This window comes from Copadichromis virginalis, linkage group LG11 (assembly GCF_057382275.1).
Source record: "Copadichromis virginalis isolate Kocher_CV1m ecotype Utaka linkage group LG11, C_Virginalis_male_GT1.1, whole genome shotgun sequence".
Classification (NCBI taxonomy): domain Eukaryota; kingdom Metazoa; phylum Chordata; class Actinopteri; order Cichliformes; family Cichlidae; genus Copadichromis; species Copadichromis virginalis.
In genome coordinates this window covers 20,588,789-20,609,452 of record NC_140628.1, presented here as the reverse complement: position 1 = coordinate 20,609,452, position 20,664 = coordinate 20,588,789, and the positions used below count along the sequence as shown (strand labels likewise).

General features: G+C 42.4%; 1 protein-coding gene across 7 annotated transcripts in view; it reads right to left on the bottom strand.

Moving 5' to 3' along the window:
* LOC146698455 (uncharacterized) overlaps window positions 1–20,664 on the bottom strand; it is a 31,577-nt gene that overhangs the window by 2,098 nt on the left and 8,815 nt on the right. For 4 of the 7 annotated variants that reach the window (XM_085473557.1, XM_085473555.1, XM_085473561.1 and 1 more), the window contains exons 2-32: window positions 18,475–19,790; window positions 17,465–17,743; window positions 17,240–17,344; window positions 17,006–17,124; window positions 16,661–16,879; window positions 16,399–16,486; window positions 15,869–16,021; window positions 15,340–15,437; window positions 14,851–15,023; window positions 14,636–14,755; window positions 13,736–13,978; window positions 13,390–13,524; window positions 12,257–13,276; window positions 11,834–11,977; window positions 11,553–11,702; window positions 11,199–11,432; window positions 10,965–11,105; window positions 10,673–10,846; window positions 10,377–10,577; window positions 10,124–10,282; window positions 9,656–9,859; window positions 9,381–9,569; window positions 8,615–8,820; window positions 8,352–8,420; window positions 8,183–8,227; window positions 7,440–7,502; window positions 5,910–6,089; window positions 1,532–1,906; window positions 903–1,025; window positions 555–674; window positions 393–473 (exon numbers count right to left, since the gene is read on the bottom strand). In XM_085473557.1, coding sequence (XP_085329683.1) covers window positions 393–473; window positions 555–674; window positions 903–1,025; window positions 1,532–1,906; window positions 5,910–6,089; window positions 7,440–7,502; window positions 8,183–8,227; window positions 8,352–8,420; window positions 8,615–8,820; window positions 9,381–9,569; window positions 9,656–9,859; window positions 10,124–10,282; window positions 10,377–10,577; window positions 10,673–10,846; window positions 10,965–11,105; window positions 11,199–11,432; window positions 11,553–11,702; window positions 11,834–11,977; window positions 12,257–13,276; window positions 13,390–13,524; window positions 13,736–13,978; window positions 14,636–14,755; window positions 14,851–15,023; window positions 15,340–15,437; window positions 15,869–16,021; window positions 16,399–16,486; window positions 16,661–16,879; window positions 17,006–17,124; window positions 17,240–17,344; window positions 17,465–17,743; window positions 18,475–19,782 — 6,918 coding nt within the window. In that variant the 5' untranslated portion in view covers window positions 19,783–19,790. Of the gene's footprint in view, window positions 1–392; window positions 474–554; window positions 675–902; window positions 1,026–1,531; window positions 1,907–2,337; window positions 3,158–5,909; window positions 6,090–7,439; window positions 7,503–8,182; window positions 8,228–8,351; window positions 8,421–8,614; window positions 8,821–9,380; window positions 9,570–9,655; window positions 9,860–10,123; window positions 10,283–10,376; window positions 10,578–10,672; window positions 10,847–10,964; window positions 11,106–11,198; window positions 11,433–11,552; window positions 11,703–11,833; window positions 11,978–12,256; window positions 13,277–13,389; window positions 13,525–13,735; window positions 13,979–14,635; window positions 14,756–14,850; window positions 15,024–15,339; window positions 15,438–15,868; window positions 16,022–16,398; window positions 16,487–16,660; window positions 16,880–17,005; window positions 17,125–17,239; window positions 17,345–17,464; window positions 17,744–18,474; window positions 19,791–20,664 lie in introns of those variants that run through there. The other 3 variants (XM_085473560.1, XM_085473559.1, XM_085473562.1) reach the window with 3 other exon arrangements.

Sequence of the window (20,664 nt, the reverse complement as noted above, 5' to 3'; positions counted from 1 at the left end):
GGCATTTATTTTTCCAGTTCAACCTCAATTTTTTTGATTTTTCACATGTAAAAAATACAGATCTGACTAATCACAGCACTGCATTTGGCAGCAAGTGCACTCGTAGCTCAAAATGCGCACCCGTACTGAATATGCAGTGATTAAATAATATTGTTTTACCTCAGAGACGATTACACGACAAGTTTGCATCTGAAAAATTTGGAATGAAATGCTGTTATTTTGCACCGCACTCTGTGTAACGTCTTTGCTAACTATCTTGGAATTTCCTTCCAGTTGTTGAAATTTTGAGTTAAGGCTTTCTTTCCTTTTACTGCACAAACAAGCTTCCATATAAAACTCAGCCAAGAGAGCAAATACCGCCTTACGCCTAAACCTGTGTGTAGATTTTGTACCTTATCTTGGTCGATGTCAGAGTCTGCGGTTATGACAATTCTCTTCTCCACGCGAGTTTCTGAAGATCCACTTTTTACTACCTGTACAGGAAGGAAAATCTATATTAGGCATATAAAGAGTAATAGAACGGGAAAGGCGAGAGCCTAATTTGCTCTGCTGACCTTTGAGATGTGAGTGGTGGTAGTCGTCACTGAGGTGCCACTGGTGGTCTCTGAGGTAATGGTCTGGGAACTGGATACTGTTGAGCAATCTTTGTCCTCCTCTGTCCCATCAACGGTCACCTGAAGGAAAGAAGAAAAAAGGGGGATGTACTGAATAATCATTTCTAAATCATGTGACATCAAGGTTTCACCGAGGAAGGCACGAGGCTGCTTCATTCTTATTTTGGAGCCCTTCTACTGATCCTCCCAGACCTCCTTATTGGGAGTTTTTGAAGCCACCTCCACCATGCAAACCTGACTGCCTATAGCTGAGACAGATCTGGGCTGAGCAGCTGCTGGAGCCCCTACCTTTGAAGACTCATAGGTGAAGGTCCTAGTCGGGATGATAGGGACCTCTGTGGTGGAGATGCCACTGGGTAAGGGGCTGGAGACGGCTGTGATGGTGACAGTCTGCGTCTGCACCAGAGGGGGCTGTGAAATGGAGCACAGCCCCATGAGTGGCTGTTTAACCAGACACTTTGCACCACAGCAAACACTTTATTTCACACCATGCATTAGCTATTGCCTTTTTTTTCTTTAATTAGACTTTCACCACAACCGCTATTTCCTCTCACCAGATTAGTTTATTGTATTCGAAACAGAAGAATCAACGTGTTAACGTCACTTCCCACCACCAACCACTCCAAGAGAAACGGTGAATAAACGGCACAGGTGCGTTAGAAAGATGATCAAAAGTAATGGTTTTGTAGCAGAGATTTTTACAGTGACCCGTCACCGTCGTTAAAAACTTAGCACACCACTGTGCAGCACCTCTGCAGCGTCTTGAGTTCCATCTGACAATAACAAGCACTTTCACACCAAACCGAATACCACCTTAGGAGAGTCACAAGTTTTTTTATTTGTATCGGTGCTGCAAAGGAGTGTGTCAGCCAAGAAGGGAAATAATCAGCATCACCCCGAGGGAGTCAGGAGGCTACCTGGAAACAGCGCATGACCTGTGGACCATCGCTCCAGAAATAGGAAGCTGGGGAAGATCCAGCTATCCTCCCAGAGTCAGCCGACACTCCGGGACACGATCCTTCTTCTTCCGGGATCACTTCTAAAGCATTACAGGAGGGATCAAAGGAAGGAGGCAGCTGTGCCATTTCCACCTCTACGATTGGCACCAAGTTCGCCTCAAACACTACAACCTCTTCCTGATCACGTAACTCTTTCTCAACAGTAGCGCTGTGGACTTCGACACTCTCGGGCTCGCTCTTGATGGGTAGGTCTGTAAATTCCAACCTACTGCTGGTTTCCTCATGTGCAGTCTTTGTGTCTGAACCATTGCTTAGGGGTCTAATGCACACACTCTAAAAAAGACATAAAATAGTTACTATGTGAAGTATTTCCAACTGATACTGTGAAAATGATAAATACACATGCATGCAAGCTAAAAATATGTACATAGAGTGGATTAGGCTGCACAAAGTATAGGTTTTATGAGGTACTGCAGAGACTCTGGTTATCTGATTGCACTTATGTAATAAAAATCAGCCCTGTTTTAATGCCACAGCTTAACAACACACAATGGCCACAATCATTTCTACATGGTGCATGCTAAAAGTAGATGAGCAAGTTTTATGAATGGTTACAACTTTATGGCATGCATCTTAACAATAAATAGAATGCGTCATGATTCAATTCTCCTGTTTAAATTTGGAGAGGAAGGACCAGTGGAATATTATGAAACCTGAAGTTTATATGAAATAATTCAATTCCATAAATGGAAATAAGAAGCATATGAACTGAATATGGAATGGCTTTTATTCTTTGGTCAACGTTGATTGTCAAAAAGTCATGCAACAAGGAATCTCTTGCAGCTGCTACATACTCCCTTTCCAAATACTGGTGGAGGACAAACAGGTTATTAAGAATAACAATTAAGCTGCCTCAAGAAATACTATAGTGTGAAAGGGTACTGATCATTTCCCCCATTAACAAGACTGCTGTTTTCTAGTGCATGTGAGCTCAGGAAAAAAGTCACAGTGGTCATCTTTTTCTTTTTTTAAAGACTACTGACAATATAAATGAACCTCAACACGTGTATAAAAGCAGGCTCAAAGTGATGCGGTCAAACATTAAAAACCTCTGGATAAAAGTCAAAACTTGTATCTTTAAAAGTCCAAAAGACGTCACAGAAAATGCAAACAGCACTGCGTTATCACTTCCAGTCCTGATCAGTCTTTGGAGAAGGAGAGGTCTGATTCTGGTTGGAGAAACCAGGGGTGGGGTGGGGGAATTGTGCCGCAGTGGAGGAAACAGGGAATCAAAGTCTCAACAGTTCAAAGGAAGCCTGAGAGAAAAAAAAAAAAAAAAAGAGGGCAGCTTCTCAAGTGGAGCAGAGGATGAGAGGTGAAAATGCTGGAGTGATGCTGCAGAGGAAGCAAAGGAAGGAGAAGAGGAGAAGAGAAAGCTAGAGGCTGATGGGTAGATGGGCAGGGTGCGGTCTCCGTGGGTCACATTCACACCTTGTGTGGGGCCTCCGCAGGGTTGAGACGACCCCCTCAGCTGCGTTTGGAGTAGAAGTCGAGCAGGGGGCCGCGCGGAAGGCGGATGACAAACTGATGGGGGGACGAGGATGAGCAGGAGGAGGAGGGGGGAAAAGATGAGAGGGAGGAATTTTAAAATACGATAATGAACTGAATTTGTCAAATCTGAATTTGTGCAACAGCTGATAAAATTCTAACATTTTAAAGCCTTTATTAGAAAACAAACCAGATTTTATTCACTTTTCGTTTGTTTTCAGAGCATTGAAATGTTACATGCATTTTAACATGCACTTTATTTGTTTCCATGAACAACAAACTTTTCTTTCTTCTCTTGAAAAGACAGAAAAGTCATTCACACTTGCGGTATCTTATTTAAAACTATCTCATCAGCTAAAGCTGATGCAGCTGAGAGCTGATGGATAGCAACAATGCTATGCATCTCAAGTGACATCAAGCTGTCATAAAGGTTCATAATGTCAGCAGCTCAGAACCTAAAGTTTAACTGGTTGTTTTAACAAGTAGCTTTTACTTTATTTTAATTCAATTATCAGTCCGTTAGAAGCAGCAGAATCAAATCTAGCTCTGCTTAAAGTTGATGTTTACTTTTCTCACAGTAGTGAGCTGTAAATAAGACGATAAGCTGCCTTGGAAAAAAATTATAAAAAATAATATTACTCCTGTTATGAGTCGTGTGGTTGTTGGCTCATAGACTTTCTACAATTGTTCTGTTTCATTTCCAAACTGCTCGCTGTGAGCTGTCAGTACAGTTGGTCCATAATTTGTTGGACAAAGGAACAGTGTTTGTAGTTTGCCTATGCACATCACCACAGTGGATTTTAAATCAATATGACTGAAATGCAGACTTCCAGCAATTCAAGGTGTTTAACAAGTTGTGAGGTTTAAAAATAATGACTTTTTTTTGCCAATTTTAAATATCAGGTTTGTTCACTTGAATAAAAATGTTCAAGTCTACAACCTGCTGACATCAAATCTTCTGTTTACGTCTATTTGTGCATCTTTGAAATTTGTCTCCAGTAAAAAGAAAATCAAAACTGTTTGGCTGAGATCAGGTGATCAACTGGCCGTGGAAGAGTATCTCATTTCTTTTCCTTGATGGCCTTATGATCATTGGCTATTTCCCTCCTTATCAATACTTTTCTCTTCCCATCATTCTGGTAGTTCATCTTGGTTTCATGTGTCCAAACTCTTTTAGATGTTTTCTGGCAAAGTCTAATTCAGCCTTCTCGTTTAACCACCCAGCTGTAAAGCCTCTGTATTTCCATTCATTTCCCTCTTGATAATACACTCGGACACTGATACTCTTACCTTGCTAACTTGCTTATGTGTTGTGAAAATGTTTTTTCTTAACCTTGGAAATATTTCATCATCCACTTTGGTTGTTTTCTGTGGTCTTTCAGGCATCTCGGTGTTGCTGAGTTGGCCATTGAATTCATTATCTTATAAAACGTCCGAGATTATTGATTTGGCCACTCTGTAGGTTTTTGCTATTTCTCTGATAGGTGTGATCGGATTGTTCAGCCTAATGACAGTCCCCTGACTTGCTCTAGCCTCATATTTTTGAATAACATTTTGACTCAACTTGTTATGTTACGTCTGTTTCATCTGTCGAGAAATAATAAGGGCACAAGTTTCACCTGGCCATGAAAATGTTGTGGAGACAGTGCATAAAAATGGCTGTAATTCCTAAACAGATAATGCTATACTTTTGTACAAGCCCTTAAATTAAAGCTGACAGATGGCACTTCAATCACATGTTGATGACTTGATTTCAAATCCACTGCGAAACTATTAAAAACAAATGTCTATCTCCAAGAAATTATGGCCCCTCCTGTACGTTTTTCTTTGAAAACTCAAGTGCATACTGACAATATGATATTTTTGAAGGAATTTAAGTTTTCAAATGTAATAATCTTTGTGTCCAAGTCATCATGAAGCACTTGATGCAAATGCATGTCAAGTGAACGTCAACAGATTACATAATTACTCATGTGACAGCGACTAAATTGAAACTGAGTTTCCATCCGTGAAAAGCTTCAATTACCTGAAATACTGTCATTCAAATATTTACTCATGTCAATAACAATATTAATAATAATAATAATGTTGTATTAGCTGTTTGCTGATACAACTGTGAATGAGGCCTCATCTCTTCATAAAAAACAAACAAAGATGCTCAGAGAAAGCAGCAAAATGAAAAAGGTGAAAGCAGCGTAAAAAGAAAGTAAGCCAAGAAAAAAAGAGAGGAAAAAGAGAGGGAAGAGGGGAAATACTGTTCAGCGCCAGCACGTGCAAAACGTCTTGAAGGTGGGTTGCCTTTTAGTCATGCAGCAAATTTGTAAAAGTCAGGTCTGTCAGTCATGCAGTACAAACGTGTTGGGCTTCAGAGGCATCCTAAGCAGGTCTGATTCAGACCGAGTGACATCTCAGGGAGGAAAACCTGTGCCAAAGATGCCTCACCCACAGCGGTCTTTTATGTGAATGAACAAATATAAAAGTCAACGAGTCCGGCTGCATTCTTCATACACATTCAATTAATGCATACCGCATGCCATCAGCTCAGATACATGCACACGCAAACTGTCAACACTGTCTACATCAGAAAGAGCCTGAATGACTCCTCTTCACAATTTCTTCTTCTTTTTAAGCATTACTCAAACACAAGTAAGTGCCAAGTCAGTTCCAAAACTGCTCATCTTAATTAGCCAAATTAGATGTTATTTTTTTTACTATTTTTTCTCTCAAATTCTTCAACTGATAGACTAAATGAACTAAAAGGATCAGTTGTTTTTTGTGCCAGACTTACCCCATCCGCGCTGGGCAGAGGCTGACCGTTGATTCCCAGGGTGCGGAAGGGAGAGTGTGTGGACAGGCGCTTGTCCCACTCACTTGGCTTGTGATCTGGGACCGCCTCCATGAAGTTTCTCTTCAGCTCACTGATGCTGGCGTGATGCCTGAGCAGCACCTCCTGAGGCTTATCGAAATCCTTTACAGAGGAAAGTCGAGATGGGAAAGACGTTGCGGTTGAGGGGGGGGGAAAGGATGGAGGATGGAGAAAGAGGATAATACAAGGACAGAAAGTACACAGAGGTTGTCCGGGAAGGGAGAGGGAAGGCAGAAGATGTGTCGTAGAGAGGGAGAGATTAAAAGAAAAAAAAAGTCAGATTATTTGGTGTTTTTTTGCCGTTTTGTGCAACTTTGGTTGATTTATTGATGATTAAATAAGCAGAAGCGGGGTTAACGTGATTCTAAGCAAACATAAATGTTTCAGATTCCTTAAAAAATTATCAGTGTCTCCTATTCAAAATGCAAATTAAACCTGGCAGCTGATTCATGAGAGCAGCCGCGATTTATCAAGCTGATAAATATTTGGAGTCATTTGGAGCCGTGGTTGGGTAGAGGGCCTAAACTATACAGCGCAACACTGAGCATCTATTTCACAGCATTAGGCTCGCAGTGAAACATGTTAAGAGAAGAGGCTGCAAACCAAAGAGCAGGAGAAAGACGGTGACAGCAGACATTGTAAAAGCTCTTGAAGATGAAGGCTTGTTCCAAATGAAATCCCCGTTCATTTAAGACAAATGAACAACGGTCAAAGCGCTGATTTGGCAACATTTAGCACCAAGTTGATCTTTACAGGCAACCGCAGGATGTGATAGCAAATAAACAGAACATACTGCAAACTATATATCTGTAAATCATGAGCTGTTGTGGTGCAAAAGAGCAACTTAATGATAAATGTTTCACCAAATGGCATTTCTTTCATACACAACACAGCAGGGATCCCCCCCCACACACACATTTTCATTTCTACAGACTAAAACACTCATTTCCATAATTGTCAAGAAAATGAAATGCATTACTGACAAGTCTGAAAATGAGATGAAGGACAGAGCAAAAGCAGGAACAGGAGAATACTGATGATCTTGAATAAATAAGTGCATAAAACATGAGCTCGGAATGAAACCTGCCATTAAAAAAACAATTAAGGAAAGCTTCACCGTTCTTAGACCTTGGTGCCGCACCAACACCGCACGGTGAATCACTATGAACAGTTTGTGGATTATCAGGAGTGCAGCATCCTGAACAAGTTCAGATTGAACCCAGTCATTTTTTCTTGTTGTTCTAAACTCAACAGCACTCTCCTGAATCAATCGGATCAGAGTCGGTTGCCCCACACAAACACACATTTTTCATGTAATCTACAGCCGCTCGTTAACGCCGACGAGAAAAGTGTGAATCATGCCGCATGCAAGCGTGATGTTAAACAGCAGCCGGTGCGCCAAAGAGCAAGAAAATGCAGCTGGAGACCGACGTCTCCAGAAGGGATACCAACCTCCAACATTAATTGGCTATGTCTGATATATATTGAGTCACCCTCAATTTTCTTAGCTCTTTTCTGTGAAAAATGAAAAGAACAAAAAAAAGAAGGTGGGTTTGTTTCAGTTTCCCTTTATGCTGGCATCAACCACACCTCTTCCATGCACACTACGAAGTTCACTAATGTGTTAATAAAACAGAGAAAGTAAGAGTAAGAGTGCATGCACAGTCGTTTGTGTGACCATAAGGGACCAAAATCTGCACTACACTAACAAAGCAAAGAACAGATGGCTCTGGAGGACTGACCGAAGATTTCTACTCTTATACCGAGAAAAGAAAAAAAAGTGATGGAGTGACATAAATGTGATAAAACACCAGTTACCATGCCTCTTTAGTGCATTTAATCTATAATCATGCATGTGTGCATTCCAGTGTTAAGAACAGCAAGCAATGGGAAGAAATGATGTAACTGTTTCAACTTTTAAAAACAGCCAGTAGGTGTTAACGTACTCTGAGACTGTGAAACTGTTTGCGATCTAGCCATTGTTATATTTTCTACCTTTTATGAAATTAATAAAAAATAAATAAAAACATTTCTTGTGCATCGAACCTGATGTAGGTTTCATTTACGACCTAGCTGTGTGGAAGCACAACATGAGAAGAGGGTGATATTAGTCTTTGGGATGAGAAGCTCTTTATCATCAGAAATGGAGGTGGAGAAAATGGCTACGGTAGCATGTACGGCACTAAGAATCTGACCTTTCGCATTCGCACCACCTCCGTGCTCGTCGTCTCAGACTCGTGCTACCCCAGGGGAGGAGAGAGGAAGACGTGTTAGCATCCCCTGAATGTTGGCGTTAACACTCAGATCTCAACCGTGGTATAAGCACGTCTTCTGACATGCAAGACGCCTGCATCTGACACTAACCTGGATGTCCCCATTCATGGTGGATATCAGTGATGAGTCTAGTTCTCTCTGGTCCCTCCACACTGCTGGCTACAGCAGCAAGAGATACACAGTTCACACTCAGACACAGAGAGCGATCTCAGATACTTTAGCATCTTTCGCCACAAAGGCGTTGTACCATTCACAATAAAAGACTTTCTATGAAAACACAACATTTGTTATCACTTTTTTCCACACATATTACATTACCAACATTTACAACAGCAATCAGAGTAACTGAATACCTTGGCGTCAGCCCCGGCTTCGATTTTTGAGGGCTCCACAGCTTCTACGGTGACCTGCAGTTTCCGTTCCTCCTGGCGGCTGGTTTTGATTGGAGTGGAGGTCTGAGGCTGGTCGAGAGTGGCCATGGGGATTCCCGCCTCCATCAGAGCAGCCTGGGAGAAGACCGGAGCACTGACAGGGCGCGTGCCCCTCTGGGCGCTCGCAGCTAGACAAAACGCAGACAAAATGGAAATGAGTGAATGTTGGGTTTTAGCACTGAGCAGGCTGCGAGTGGAGAGTTTTGTGAGGATCACGGTGAGTAAAATGCACACGAAAACAGATATAGCATTAAAAATAAAACAGCTTAACAAGCATATGGCACACTTAGCCTCAATGCTGCACAGGTATACTGTACCTCATTTGTTTCCTTTGCTCTCATTTAAAAGGACAAGCACGCATAAGCGTAAGGATGTGATGTGGGCCAGAAGCAGATGTCCACAAAGTGGATCAGTAAAAGCGGTTCTTGTTATATTCCAAACAAATGCTGCAAAAAGGCATAAAGCTAAATGAGATTGAACCAGGGAAATGACGACGTTAAGAAAGCATTATTTCTTCAATCGAAGGTCCGTGAATAATGGAAAATGCTAGCTGTGAGCCAGTGTGTCCCGTGCAGAGGTAGCAGCTGTTAGAAATGAGTGTTTTTATGAAGCAAACAAGGCATGACCGTGTGAGGTTTTTTTTAGCCACACACAAAACGAAAAAAACTCCACACAAGGAAAAAAATACCTGACGCTTTGAGGTCACCCTCGAGTAGAACAAACCAATTATCACTGACACGTGTTTGCGAGGGTCTTTCTTCCAGGATCCGTTTCTCAAACCCCGGTCTCGTCTCAGAAATCGTAATCTTTTTCGTGGCCGCGGCAGGAGCAGGAACTGTGACCTGTGCTGGGAGCTGCTCGCGCTCCGAGACAGCGGCTAATACAAACACACAACCAGGTGTTACTCACCTCAGCGAGAAATGTTTCGTATGTATTGGCATACCAAGCTCTTTGGGATTATACCTGATTTCTTAAGGGACTTATCCAGAAGAGTAAACCAATCATCTTCCACCTCTCTCACTGCTGGACGTGGCTGCACCACATCCTGCTGCTGCTGCCGTATTCTCTCCACTACTGTAATTGTCTGCTGTGCTGTCTGCTCTGTGAGTGTAAGCTCTTTAGCAGGTCTTACATCAGGATATATATGGATGCGTTCCACCCCAGCCGCTGACAGAGTACAGAAAAAAAAACTAAAATGAGATCTGCATGAAGTTAAATATTCCCTCTACCTAAATATCTTAAATGAGCATTTTCCCCTGACATACTGCACCACCATACAAACACAATATAACTAAGGCTGGTGCAGTATTTCTGCATTCGTTTATAATGTGCTCCTAGTACAACATAATAGAAGTCGAGCACAGTTGCCATGTTATTCAGTCTGATAGCATCTCATAGCAAAGCCGCATGGCCATACAAGCAGCAGAATACCTGGTGCTTTTGCTGCTACATCCAGCAGCACAAACCAATCATCGTCCACTTTTCCTGCTCTTGCCATTTCAATCTTCACCATCTCCACAGGTGGCCTCACACCTTCCACGATCTTCACTCTTGCTTCAGTGGTTGCCACTAGATCAATAATAGGTTTGACTACAGCAACAAACACAAACATAAACGTAAATACATCTGATGCAAACTTTTTGCGCACAGCTTCACACAGCACCCATTCGGCGTAGAAATCTACCTGGTTGTACGACCACAGGCTTTTCAAACAGGACAAACCAATCAGCTTCTCTCTCAGAGAGGGAGGCAATTTGGCTCGCTCTAATTTCAGACACACTTGTCCTGTCTTGCCCGCTGTCCGCACCAATTACTGTCTTCTTCCATTTTTCGGTCACCTCAACCTCAAAAGTCTTCATTTCTGGAACGATCTGAGCTGGAGTCACTGGCACAGACAGAGTCAAAGGCGTTGAGTGATACTGCTATGACCACCATAGTCCTCTTAGAATATTATGTTTCAGTCTGAATTTACTGTAATACCTGTTGGTATCATGACTTCATCACGTGCAGTACCAAACAGAGCAAACCAGTCATCCTCTCTCTCTGGCTGGGGAGGCTGTGGTGTAACCTGGTCAATCTGAAGCAATCTCTGCTCTATACTTTTCACTTCAGTTGAAACATCTGGATAGATTTTAGTCTGCATCGACATAGAAACTGCAAAACAAAATTTTGATTTCAACACCGGCTACTATGAAGCACAAGATAAATCTTTTGTTGATCTTATAAAAGCACATTTGTGAGCTGCAGATACTTATAGGGACATCTGGAATACCTTGCTTGGGAGCCACTGCTTCCACTTTCTCCACAGCAGCATCCTCAACTACAAGCTCCCGCCTGGAATCAACAGCCTCTGCTTCAGTCAAGGCAGAAACACTCTCTCTGGTGTAAACCTCAACATACTCAGCCATGGAAGCTACCAACAAAGAAACGGAAAACTCGCTGTATGACACTTGAGGCAAAAAGTGAATGAAGAAACAGCAGGAGCGCAGCGGAAAATCTGCTCTACCTGGTGCCACAAATGAGGGCTGCCTAATGGGAACATCCAGCAGCACAAACCAGTCATCTTCTCGCTCTTTCACATCCTGTAGAAGTGCTACCCCCTCCCTTTCTGGCAGCATTTGTTTTGCGTCAGCACCTTCAACCAAAATGTCAACTCTTCTTTCTCTCTGCTCAAGAGCTGTTACTTCAATCAGAGAGGCACGTTCCTCTGGGTGAGCAGCAATTCGCTCTGAAAAGGTGACTTAGTAAAAAAAAAAAAGAGGAAAAAGCTCAGGGACTTTGAAAATAAGAGTACCTGCAGTGCTTAGAATAATTGGTTCTGCTAAAGCTGTGAGCCAGCACAGGGGACTTTTATGAATACCTGGTGGTGCGTGTGACGTTTGTCTTGAAAAAACATCCAGTAACACAAACCAATCATCAACTTTGTCTGACACTTGGTGTTGTAGCTTTTCTCCTATATATCTCGATCTGTCTTCGATTGCTATTTCTTTCCTCTCTTCCATGTGAGTAACTGGTAAGCAGAGTCAGGAGAGGCATCTTTAATCGCCAGCATTAACATGCAATTCTTTCATGAGCGAGTAAGGACAAAATAAAGCACAAGGAAGTTTCAAAAAACAAAACAAAAACAAGACCGAGCAGTACCTGATGGCCCAAAAAGCTTTTGTCGGGGAATAAAATCCAGCAACACAAACCAGTCATCAACCCGTTCAACGCTGATATGTGGTTTTTCTTTCTCGGGGTTGAAATGACCACCCTTGTCCACTTGAACACGTTCCACATCGGCAACTATGTAGGAAAGTGAAGACAGAATATTTGAGCGCGACGGAAAACAAATGCCCAGCTGGAAGAGAAGCTGGGCAGTGGTGGTTATTCTCTCTTTAAAAAATACATAGGCCGTATGAAAATCTAAAGTCGAGTATATCTTACACCTCACTGCAGAAATCAAAGCAAAAGAAAAGAGCAAAACGAAAGCCGGTTTGGTTAATATAATGCTAGTGCTTCCGGACATGTATGTCTTTATGGTTTTGATGATATTAGAATATCAGAGGGATTAGCATACTTTACCTGGTGTTTTGAAACCAGCTTTGTGTGGAGGCTGATCTAAAAGTATGAACCAAACATCATCAACTCTCGCCTGAGACAGACCTTCTGACCTCTCTGGAACCTCCCTATGTGGCCTCTCCTCCACCACTTCTGTCTTACGCCACAGTTCCTGTCTTTCTAACATCTCCTCTGATGCAACACTAGACTGTCCCTGCACGTCTTCCATGCCTTCCTGCTGCTGCCCCCTCTCTTGTACAATAGTCACTATCTTCTCAGTCCTATGCTGAACCTTCTTGTATCCTGCTACAGCAGCAGAGCCGGCGACGTCTGCATCTTGCCACTCCTGTTCCATTTCACGCAGTTTCTCTCTAAAGCTATCGTCTGTGTCTTCTTCACCCTCCCACTTCACCCGTTTTATTTGTTCTTCCAAGTCATCCACTTCACCCTCACTTATATCTATTCTCCGCACAGATTTCCTCACCACCATGTCCGTTATAACCCTGGATTGGATTGACTGTCTCTGCTCCAAATTGCTCTCTCCTTCCCTTAACGCTTCTACCACTTTCTTGCCCACTTGTTTTTCGCTCTCCCGCTTCACCATGATGTCTTCCTCCTCAGGCAACAAGTCCTTTAAAAACACCTCTTTTATTTGTTCTTCCAATTCGTCCACTTCGCCTTCTTCACCCTCTTTTATAACTCTTCTCCTCACAGATTTCCTCACCACCATTTCTGTTACACCTTTGGCTTGGATCAACTGTTTCTGCTCCATGTCTCTCTCTTCTTGTTTTAGCTTTTCTACCTCTTCCTCCCCCAGTTCTTCCTCTACTGCATGCTGAATTCTCCCTGCAATTTCATCAATTTCTTGTAGCCTTTCCTCAAGATCCCTCACGTCCCTCAATCTTCCTTCCAAAATTTCCTTCTCTGTAAATGCATCCACCAACATCACTGTTTCCCGCATCCTCCCAATCATTTCCTCAGTGATCATTTGCTGTTCTTTCACGCTTATGACCTGCTCCTCCTCCTCCCCCTCCGTGGTAGAGACTGGAAGAGTGATACAACAAACCATTTAAGTGCTGCAATTAATTGTTTTTTTTACCATTTTTTACCCAAAAAAGTGTGAAGGTTTTTGCAGAAAGCCAGACGAAGAAACTCACGTTGAAGTTTTTCAAAATGCTCAGAGGGAGACACGCTGAGCAGACGGTCAAAGTACAGGAACCAGTCATCCTGTTTTATCACCACTGGTTCCAGTTGGTGGTCCATAGAGCTCGTTTTTGCCAAGCTAGTTTCAGCTGACATCAAAAAACAAGGTGCAACATTTTTTGTATCAGGTGATCAAACAACAACAAACTTCAACCAGCTGAAACGAGAAGGCCACGTGGAGCCATGCGCCTGGTTTCTTACTGAGTAGTGCCGTGTGCATATAGTATGGTGGCAACATGAATGAAGTGCATGTTAAATTTGCGATATTTGACGCTACCCATGCACTATAAAGGTAGATACCTGGCTCTTCAACAAAATCAAAGGGTGAGATAAATGGAATATGAGGCTGATGATCCAGAAGAATAAACCATTCATCTTCCGTTCTCCTCTGCTGGTGATCGTCATCGCTCGCCAGATCCTGCCATGGCTGACTGACTGTCTGGATAATGGTTTGAGGACCAGCAGTCCCAGTCTCTGTGCCAACAGTACGCCCCTCCTCCTCCTCCCAGGACTGAGTGAAATTCTGCTCAAACTCCCTTCCGGCTGTGAAGACATGACGAGGTGATGCCAGTTATGTAATGGTTTTGCTGCAGAGATGACGACCGGCTGTGAATGCTGCACAGCGCTTCAAGCAAGCAAGATTTCAAGCTTTTGTGCCAGACTTCTGTGAGTCCAGTAAAGCGAAGTTAGTATAAAGATGAATGAAAGATGCCTTTTGCACTTTGGAACACAAACAGGCTCCAGATGGAACCCGTTACAATGATGGGCACTGGGGCAGTGATGAGGGAGGTCAGTCAGTCAAAAATTCAAGCATAAAGGCAAATGAAAATAAGCAAATGAAAGCGGTTGTGCAACACACGTTAAGTGCAAAGTTATGAAATGAAAAAAAAGAGGAACAAGAGCCTCAAGACTGGAAATACCTGTTTAGAGTTACATTTGTGAGGAAATTTATTTAATTTCTTTCAGATTTCAGTAACCAACAATACTGTGGAGTCACACCGGGGAAAGTACAGGGTACGTGTCCCATCTCATGTATCAGAATAGGTCACTTTCCAGACAAGCTAACTGTGCTGAACAGCAACAGTTTTGCAGGTATGGAAGCAAAGATGAATGGAAAAATGATGCAAAAAGGCTGTTAGATCCTACAAAGCAATCTGCGAGTAGAAGGTATGCCAAAAGGCTTCACACACTTCGAAGTACCTGTGAATTCGGAAGAAGGCTGGGGTCTTTCAGATACCATCAGCAGTGACCAATCATCAACCTGAGTCCTGGCTGATGCCGAGACTACCTGCAGAAACTGGAGAGTTTCATCTCCAGGTTCTATAGCAAAAGAAGTCAGAGGGCACCTTATTGGACCTGTGGTTTATTGCAGGACACACTCACACACAGGTGTGACAACATACACTCACGCATACCTCCATCTAGGTTGCGAGACAGCCTCTTGCTTGCAGATCGTGTGAAGCGAGGTGCCGGCCGGTCGATCATGGAGCTCGCCTGGCGGGTCTGGGCCTGAGTACGACCGCTGTACCGGAACTTAGAGCCCAAGGCGAGGAAGCGACGTGAAGAGGGCGGCTCCACTGTTGAAACCCTGAGCAAGAGATATAAGAATTACATTTTAATCTACACATTATTTGACCATTACATGAACACTGTGGATTCAAAATTATAAACCCTGCACTGTCTTCTTTAAAAAAAAAAAAAAGGATTCGTGTTATGTAAAAAGATTAGCGACATGTTTGGATTTATCTCATTAAACAGACAAAAGCTTTAAGAGTGTTCAGCTTTTCCTCTGTGGTTAAAACTGCTGTGGTGCCAATACAGGGCTTAAGGTGGAGTGAGGAGTTAGCCAATTAACAAGTGGATAGGGAGGACCTAAGTGTCACTCAGAATCAAAGCGTTGTTACCTGAAGAAGGTATGATGTTCAACACAAACTTTCCACAGCTTCTTTGAGGCTTTGTAGTTGGGCAGCTTGAAACCAATGGTGCTTTCATACTGCTCTTGCTAAAAGCAAAGAAACAAAAGTCAAATTCAATGACTCCATAGCGACACTATTCTGCAATTGTGAAACACAGTTTTCTTTAAATAGTGAAAGAAACTGAAAGACATCTGAAAAGCTGGATGTATCTTATCATTCTTGCAATCAGTTGGCTCAGTCGTACAGTTACATTTATGTGTATAAGAAAACCAATAGCAATATAAACTAACAGTACTATTACATTTTATACCAGCCACTTCTGCTGAGAAATAATAAATAAGTCTAGGGGGTTAGAGTAAACCCCCCCACACACACAATCTATTGGTTATTAAAAGAAATCAGTTCTTTACATTTTTCAAAGCTAAGCTCAGAGGAAATCTATGGAAATTGGATCTGTATAGAACAATACAAAAATCAATACAGGTCAAACATACAGACTATGTAAAGTGAGATTTACCTCTGACGGCCTGATTTTGATAAAAAAGCTGCTCCGTTTGTATGAGATCTTGAGCACTTTGGGCCAAGGGAAACGGTTGATCCTCAGCTTGTCTTTGTAAACCATCAGACCACTGGAGCAAACGCCCAGCATTATATCAACACCGTCCAGATCCTGCATGCAAGAAACACCACGGAACATTTACAGCCCTGACCAAACACCGCCAGCCTGCTCTTGCAATAATCAGTCACCGGGGGGCAGACTTTCTCACGAAACACGAATGCTGTTTGAGGTCATGGAGTTTAGGATGTTATTAATCTCTCTTTTTTTTTTTTCCAAAGGGGGATGACATCAATTTTGTAATTAAATATGGATGCTACTGCTGCAATACAATGATGCTATTGTAAAAAGAGCATTTTAAAATCGAATAAAAATCAATACATGCATACATACTCGTGACATGCTTCTATGAAAAAGACTGGACCACGTGTTAAGAAGCAAACCATTCATCCAAACCAGTAAAATAATTTTAAAAATAAAAATAAACATACCTTGGCTTGGTGCAGGTCAACTCCATACATGGCGAGCTTCTTGGCATTTTCCAGAAACAGCAGGTCTGCCTGGGCTGGACTCATTGATCTGGAGGCACACACGATAACGTTTAATTCAAAGACGTATTTTACTGTCAGAATCATTTTTGAGGCTCAATCATCTTCAAGCAGCTTCGAAAATGAATTAGGTTCCTTCAATGTATGCACACTGGGCTTAAATGAACACTGTGAAAAGGGCGTGTCTAGACAACTCCTTAATGACCTGTATGTGCGGTGCAGATCCATCACTTTTTCCTCCAGCTCTTTGCTCTGTCCGGGGGCCAGGTTCAAATCTTTAACGTAGTCTGTTCCATGGAGCTCGGGGTCATACTCTCCGAGTTCTGACTGGGCTGTGTAGGAGCCCAGCAGGGACAGTGTGACAAAGGAACAGGGAAGAACACCAAGCATAATGTCCTTTCTCAGCTGGAGACACAGAAAGTACCTGGAAAAGGTGTGAAACGATTAAGGAATTGAGTCTATGAACATTTATCCTGGGTTGAATAAATGCAGTGCAAAAGCTCCCTATTGCCTCATGTTGATCCATTCCTCCAAGCTGATGCTTGCTCACCTGGTTAGGTCTTCAGTAAGCTGAGCTGGATCAGGAGGGTAGAACTTGACGTTGAATGTAAACTCATAGACAGCACCTGGGACCTGTTTCCGTATTTCTTTGGTGGGTTCCAACCATGTCTGAGCAAAACGGAAGAAATGCAAGAAAATTTGCTCACTTTTTTTTGCACTGTCATTCATAACATCCAGTTATGCTCCAAGTAATTAACACTACAGAAGGGTAAAACCATCCTACCTTGCTGGTTGGGGTTTCCCAGTGAGCCAGGCCAAAGTAGTCTTTCTCCAGGAGGTTAACATGGTCACACACCTTTGTAAGAAGTTCTTGGCCTTTAGCATGTTTCTAAATGAGAAAGAGAAACGCAGACATGGGACACACGGCAAGAGAAACTCTTCAGTTTCCATGTTTATCATCACAGAAAAGCAAACGCAACAGTGGTGCATTTTGGGAGGGTTTGCTTACATCAAGTTCACACTCAAACTGAGCGTCGTCCAGCAGGGTGACTTTGCACTGCATGGTCTTCTGACGTTTAGAGCCTTTAACCTCTTCAGTCTTCTTTTCTGTCTTTTCTTTTGCAGGCTTCTCTTTCTTTGCCTGCTTTTGTTCCTTTTCCTCTTCTTTGATTGGCTCTTCCTTTTCTGCTGGTTCTTCCTCTATTTTCTCCGTGTCCTCCTGTTTCACTTCTTCCACTGCTTCAGGCTCTTTTATCATAGCCTCTTCCTTGTGTTCCTCTTGGGCTGGCTAAAATAGTCAAAACCAGACAATTGCCAAAGTGTGTTACAAAGATGAAAGAGAAAGTGGGAGACATTATACAGAGCACCATACTAAGGTAGTACTCAAATAACCCAGGATGAACCCGAGCGGTTGATACTAGCGTTAGTTCAAACCAGCATGGGTCATCTTTGTTTCAGACCAGCCTTTAAGCCCAAGTGAGCACAGTGATGCTCACTGAGCAAGCTGTCCACATAAAAAATTCATTAGAAAGCAAAACCCAATCAGCAGCATGAAGTGCTTTTTTTATCACCTTTGTCTGCAGTGATGTTCTTTTTTAGCCCTTGTTTTAGAAAATACAGTTAGAGGAGTTAGATAAATCCGTCTGGAGTCGGTCTACAGCACCTCTGAAAGTCTGTAATACCTCTTTTCCATCAAGGTCAGGCTTCCTGGGATCTTGTTATCACAAGGACATTGCAAACAGTCTGAAATCACGGCAGTCAGCTTAAAAATAGAACTGCACATTACTCCAAATAAATACGGTCTGTTTTTAGTGTTAGCTTTGTTTTTTGGTAGAAATATACAGGCAAAATATATTGTTTGACCCGTAAGTTTTGGAGGTCTGTTTAGGAGAGGCTGCCATATCTTTACATTTCCAGTGATCATGCTAATTTAAGCCAACTGCCTACTGGTTCTACTTTCATCTTAATCACAGCGAATCTTAGAACAAGTACTCTAAATGTGAGATTGTTAGGACTCACCTGCGCCTCTGTGCTGCTTATAGAGTGCTGATCAGCAGCCTGTTCAATATCTGGCTCAGTTTTAAGCTCGGGCTCAGGAGCAGCAATCGGTGCTTTCACCTGCTCCTCACTTGGTCCTTTCACTTCCTTCACTTCCTTCTCCTCTTTCTTTCCTTTGCTCTTTCCCTTGTCTTTTTTCTTCTCTTTGTTCTCTTCTTTTTCCTCCTTTTCTTCCGGCTTTGCTTCCTCCCCTTCTTTCTCTTCCTTCTTTGCTTCTTCTTTCACCTTTTCGTCTTCTTTTTTCTTCAACTCCTCTTTTGGTTTTTCCTCTTCTTTTGTTTTTGCTTTTTCCTCTTTCGTTTTTTCCTCTTCTTTCTTCTTAGCTTTTTCCTCCTCTTTCTTCTTCGCTCTCTCGGCTTCTCTGGCTTTTTCTTCTTCTTTCTTCTTTGCTTTTTCCTCTTCCCTCTTTTTTATCCTCTCTTCTTCCTCTGCTTTCCTTTTTGCTTTCTCCTCCTCTTTCTTCTTTAATTTCTCTTCTTTTTCTTTTTTCTTTGCCACCTTCTTGTCAACCTTTTCTTCCTCCTTCTTTCCAGCGTCTGCCGCCTTGCCTTTGACCTCAGCAGTTTCCTTCTTTTTCTCTTCCTTTTTCTCCACTTGCTTTTCCTCCTTTTCTACAGTCTGCTGTGTTGTCCCTTCCTCGTTTTGCTCCTCTTTTTTCACCAACTTTTCCTCCCCCTTTTTTGTCTCCTCCTTTTTTACTTTCTCTTCATCCTTTTCTTCTGCTTTTTTCTTGGCCTCTTTCTTTTTCTTTTTGCTACCTTTCTTCTCTACTTTTTCTTCCACGTTCTTTTTCTCTTCTTTAGGTTCTGCTTTGTCGTCTTTCTTTTTCACTTCTTTCACCTCTGGTTTTTCCTCCTCTGCTTTGGCCTCCTTGTCTTGACTTTTCCCTTCTTCCACCTTCTCCTCTTCTTTCTTATCTACTTTTTCCTCTTTGTCTGCCTTTTCGTCTTTGGCTTTTTCTGCCTCAAACACCTCTTCCTCTGAGCACTGCGATCGGCGCTTGAGGAAAGAGGAGAAGAGACGAGAAAGGCCTTTGCCAGCAGAGGTTCTGGTACGAGGCTTTAGCTGCTCCTCCTCAGGGGAGGTCGCTGCTTCGGCAGGCCCAGGCTCAGTGACCTGTTCCTGGGCCTTTGTGCTCGACTGCTCTCCCTCTGGGTCAGATGTAGCCGCCTCTGCCTTCTGCTTGTTCTCTGGTTCGGGCTCAGCACTACTGGTCTTCTGCTTGCCCTCAGTGTCTGCCTCAGTCACGGCAGTTGCCTCTGTTGTCATGGTAGCCACTGCGAAGGTGAAACAGAAGGGAGTCATAGATGAAGAAAGGTCACAGCATTGATGGTGTCCAACAAACCAGGTTAACTTAACACTTCATTTACACATACGCAGTTTTGGAACAAAAGTTTTTTTTAAATAAATTTTAGGACATTTTTAAACCATTTTTTGACATTTTACAGGTAAAACTAGTGACTTTTTAATCAAGACAGCAACTATCACATCAGCTACACAAAATTTACTAAAATCTGTGGATTATTTCCTGTTTTAAGCTCTATCTAATCTGCCTTTCAGTCATCGCCCTCGGCTCAGATTGCCAGCGGAACAGATAATGTTTTATTTTATGACACAAACAGGATTATTTCTACCCGTTCCTGCTTATTTTCTCTTAAATATTCTGCATTTTGGCTTACACTCTTAATTAACAATAAGCTATTTTTCACTGTAATTTTCATTATTGCTTCAGTGTATCGTTAGCTGCCTACTCCTTAAGAGTGCCTATTATTTATTAATATTCCAGGAAACATGGAGCCAACTGCCACCTACAGACTGCGCCGTGACTCAAACACACGCACGTATTTACACATGCACAAACATCATTTCATCGCACAATGGTCCTCCTTGTTGCAGAGTGTTTCTCTGTCTGCACAGAGATCTCACAACAGGCTCATTAAAGCTCACTGACACAAAGGAGGCATTCTGCTCTGGATTTGCCTATTAGCACTGTCTACATTGGGCATGCCTGGCTCTTCAAATCACACACGCCCCTCATGCTTAGGTCATCTAAGGCACTAGAACAATATGACAATAAAGACATAAATAAACCAATAAAAAGCTTATAAAGTTTTTTAAAAGTCATTCCTAATGTCTAAAATTGCAGGTCAA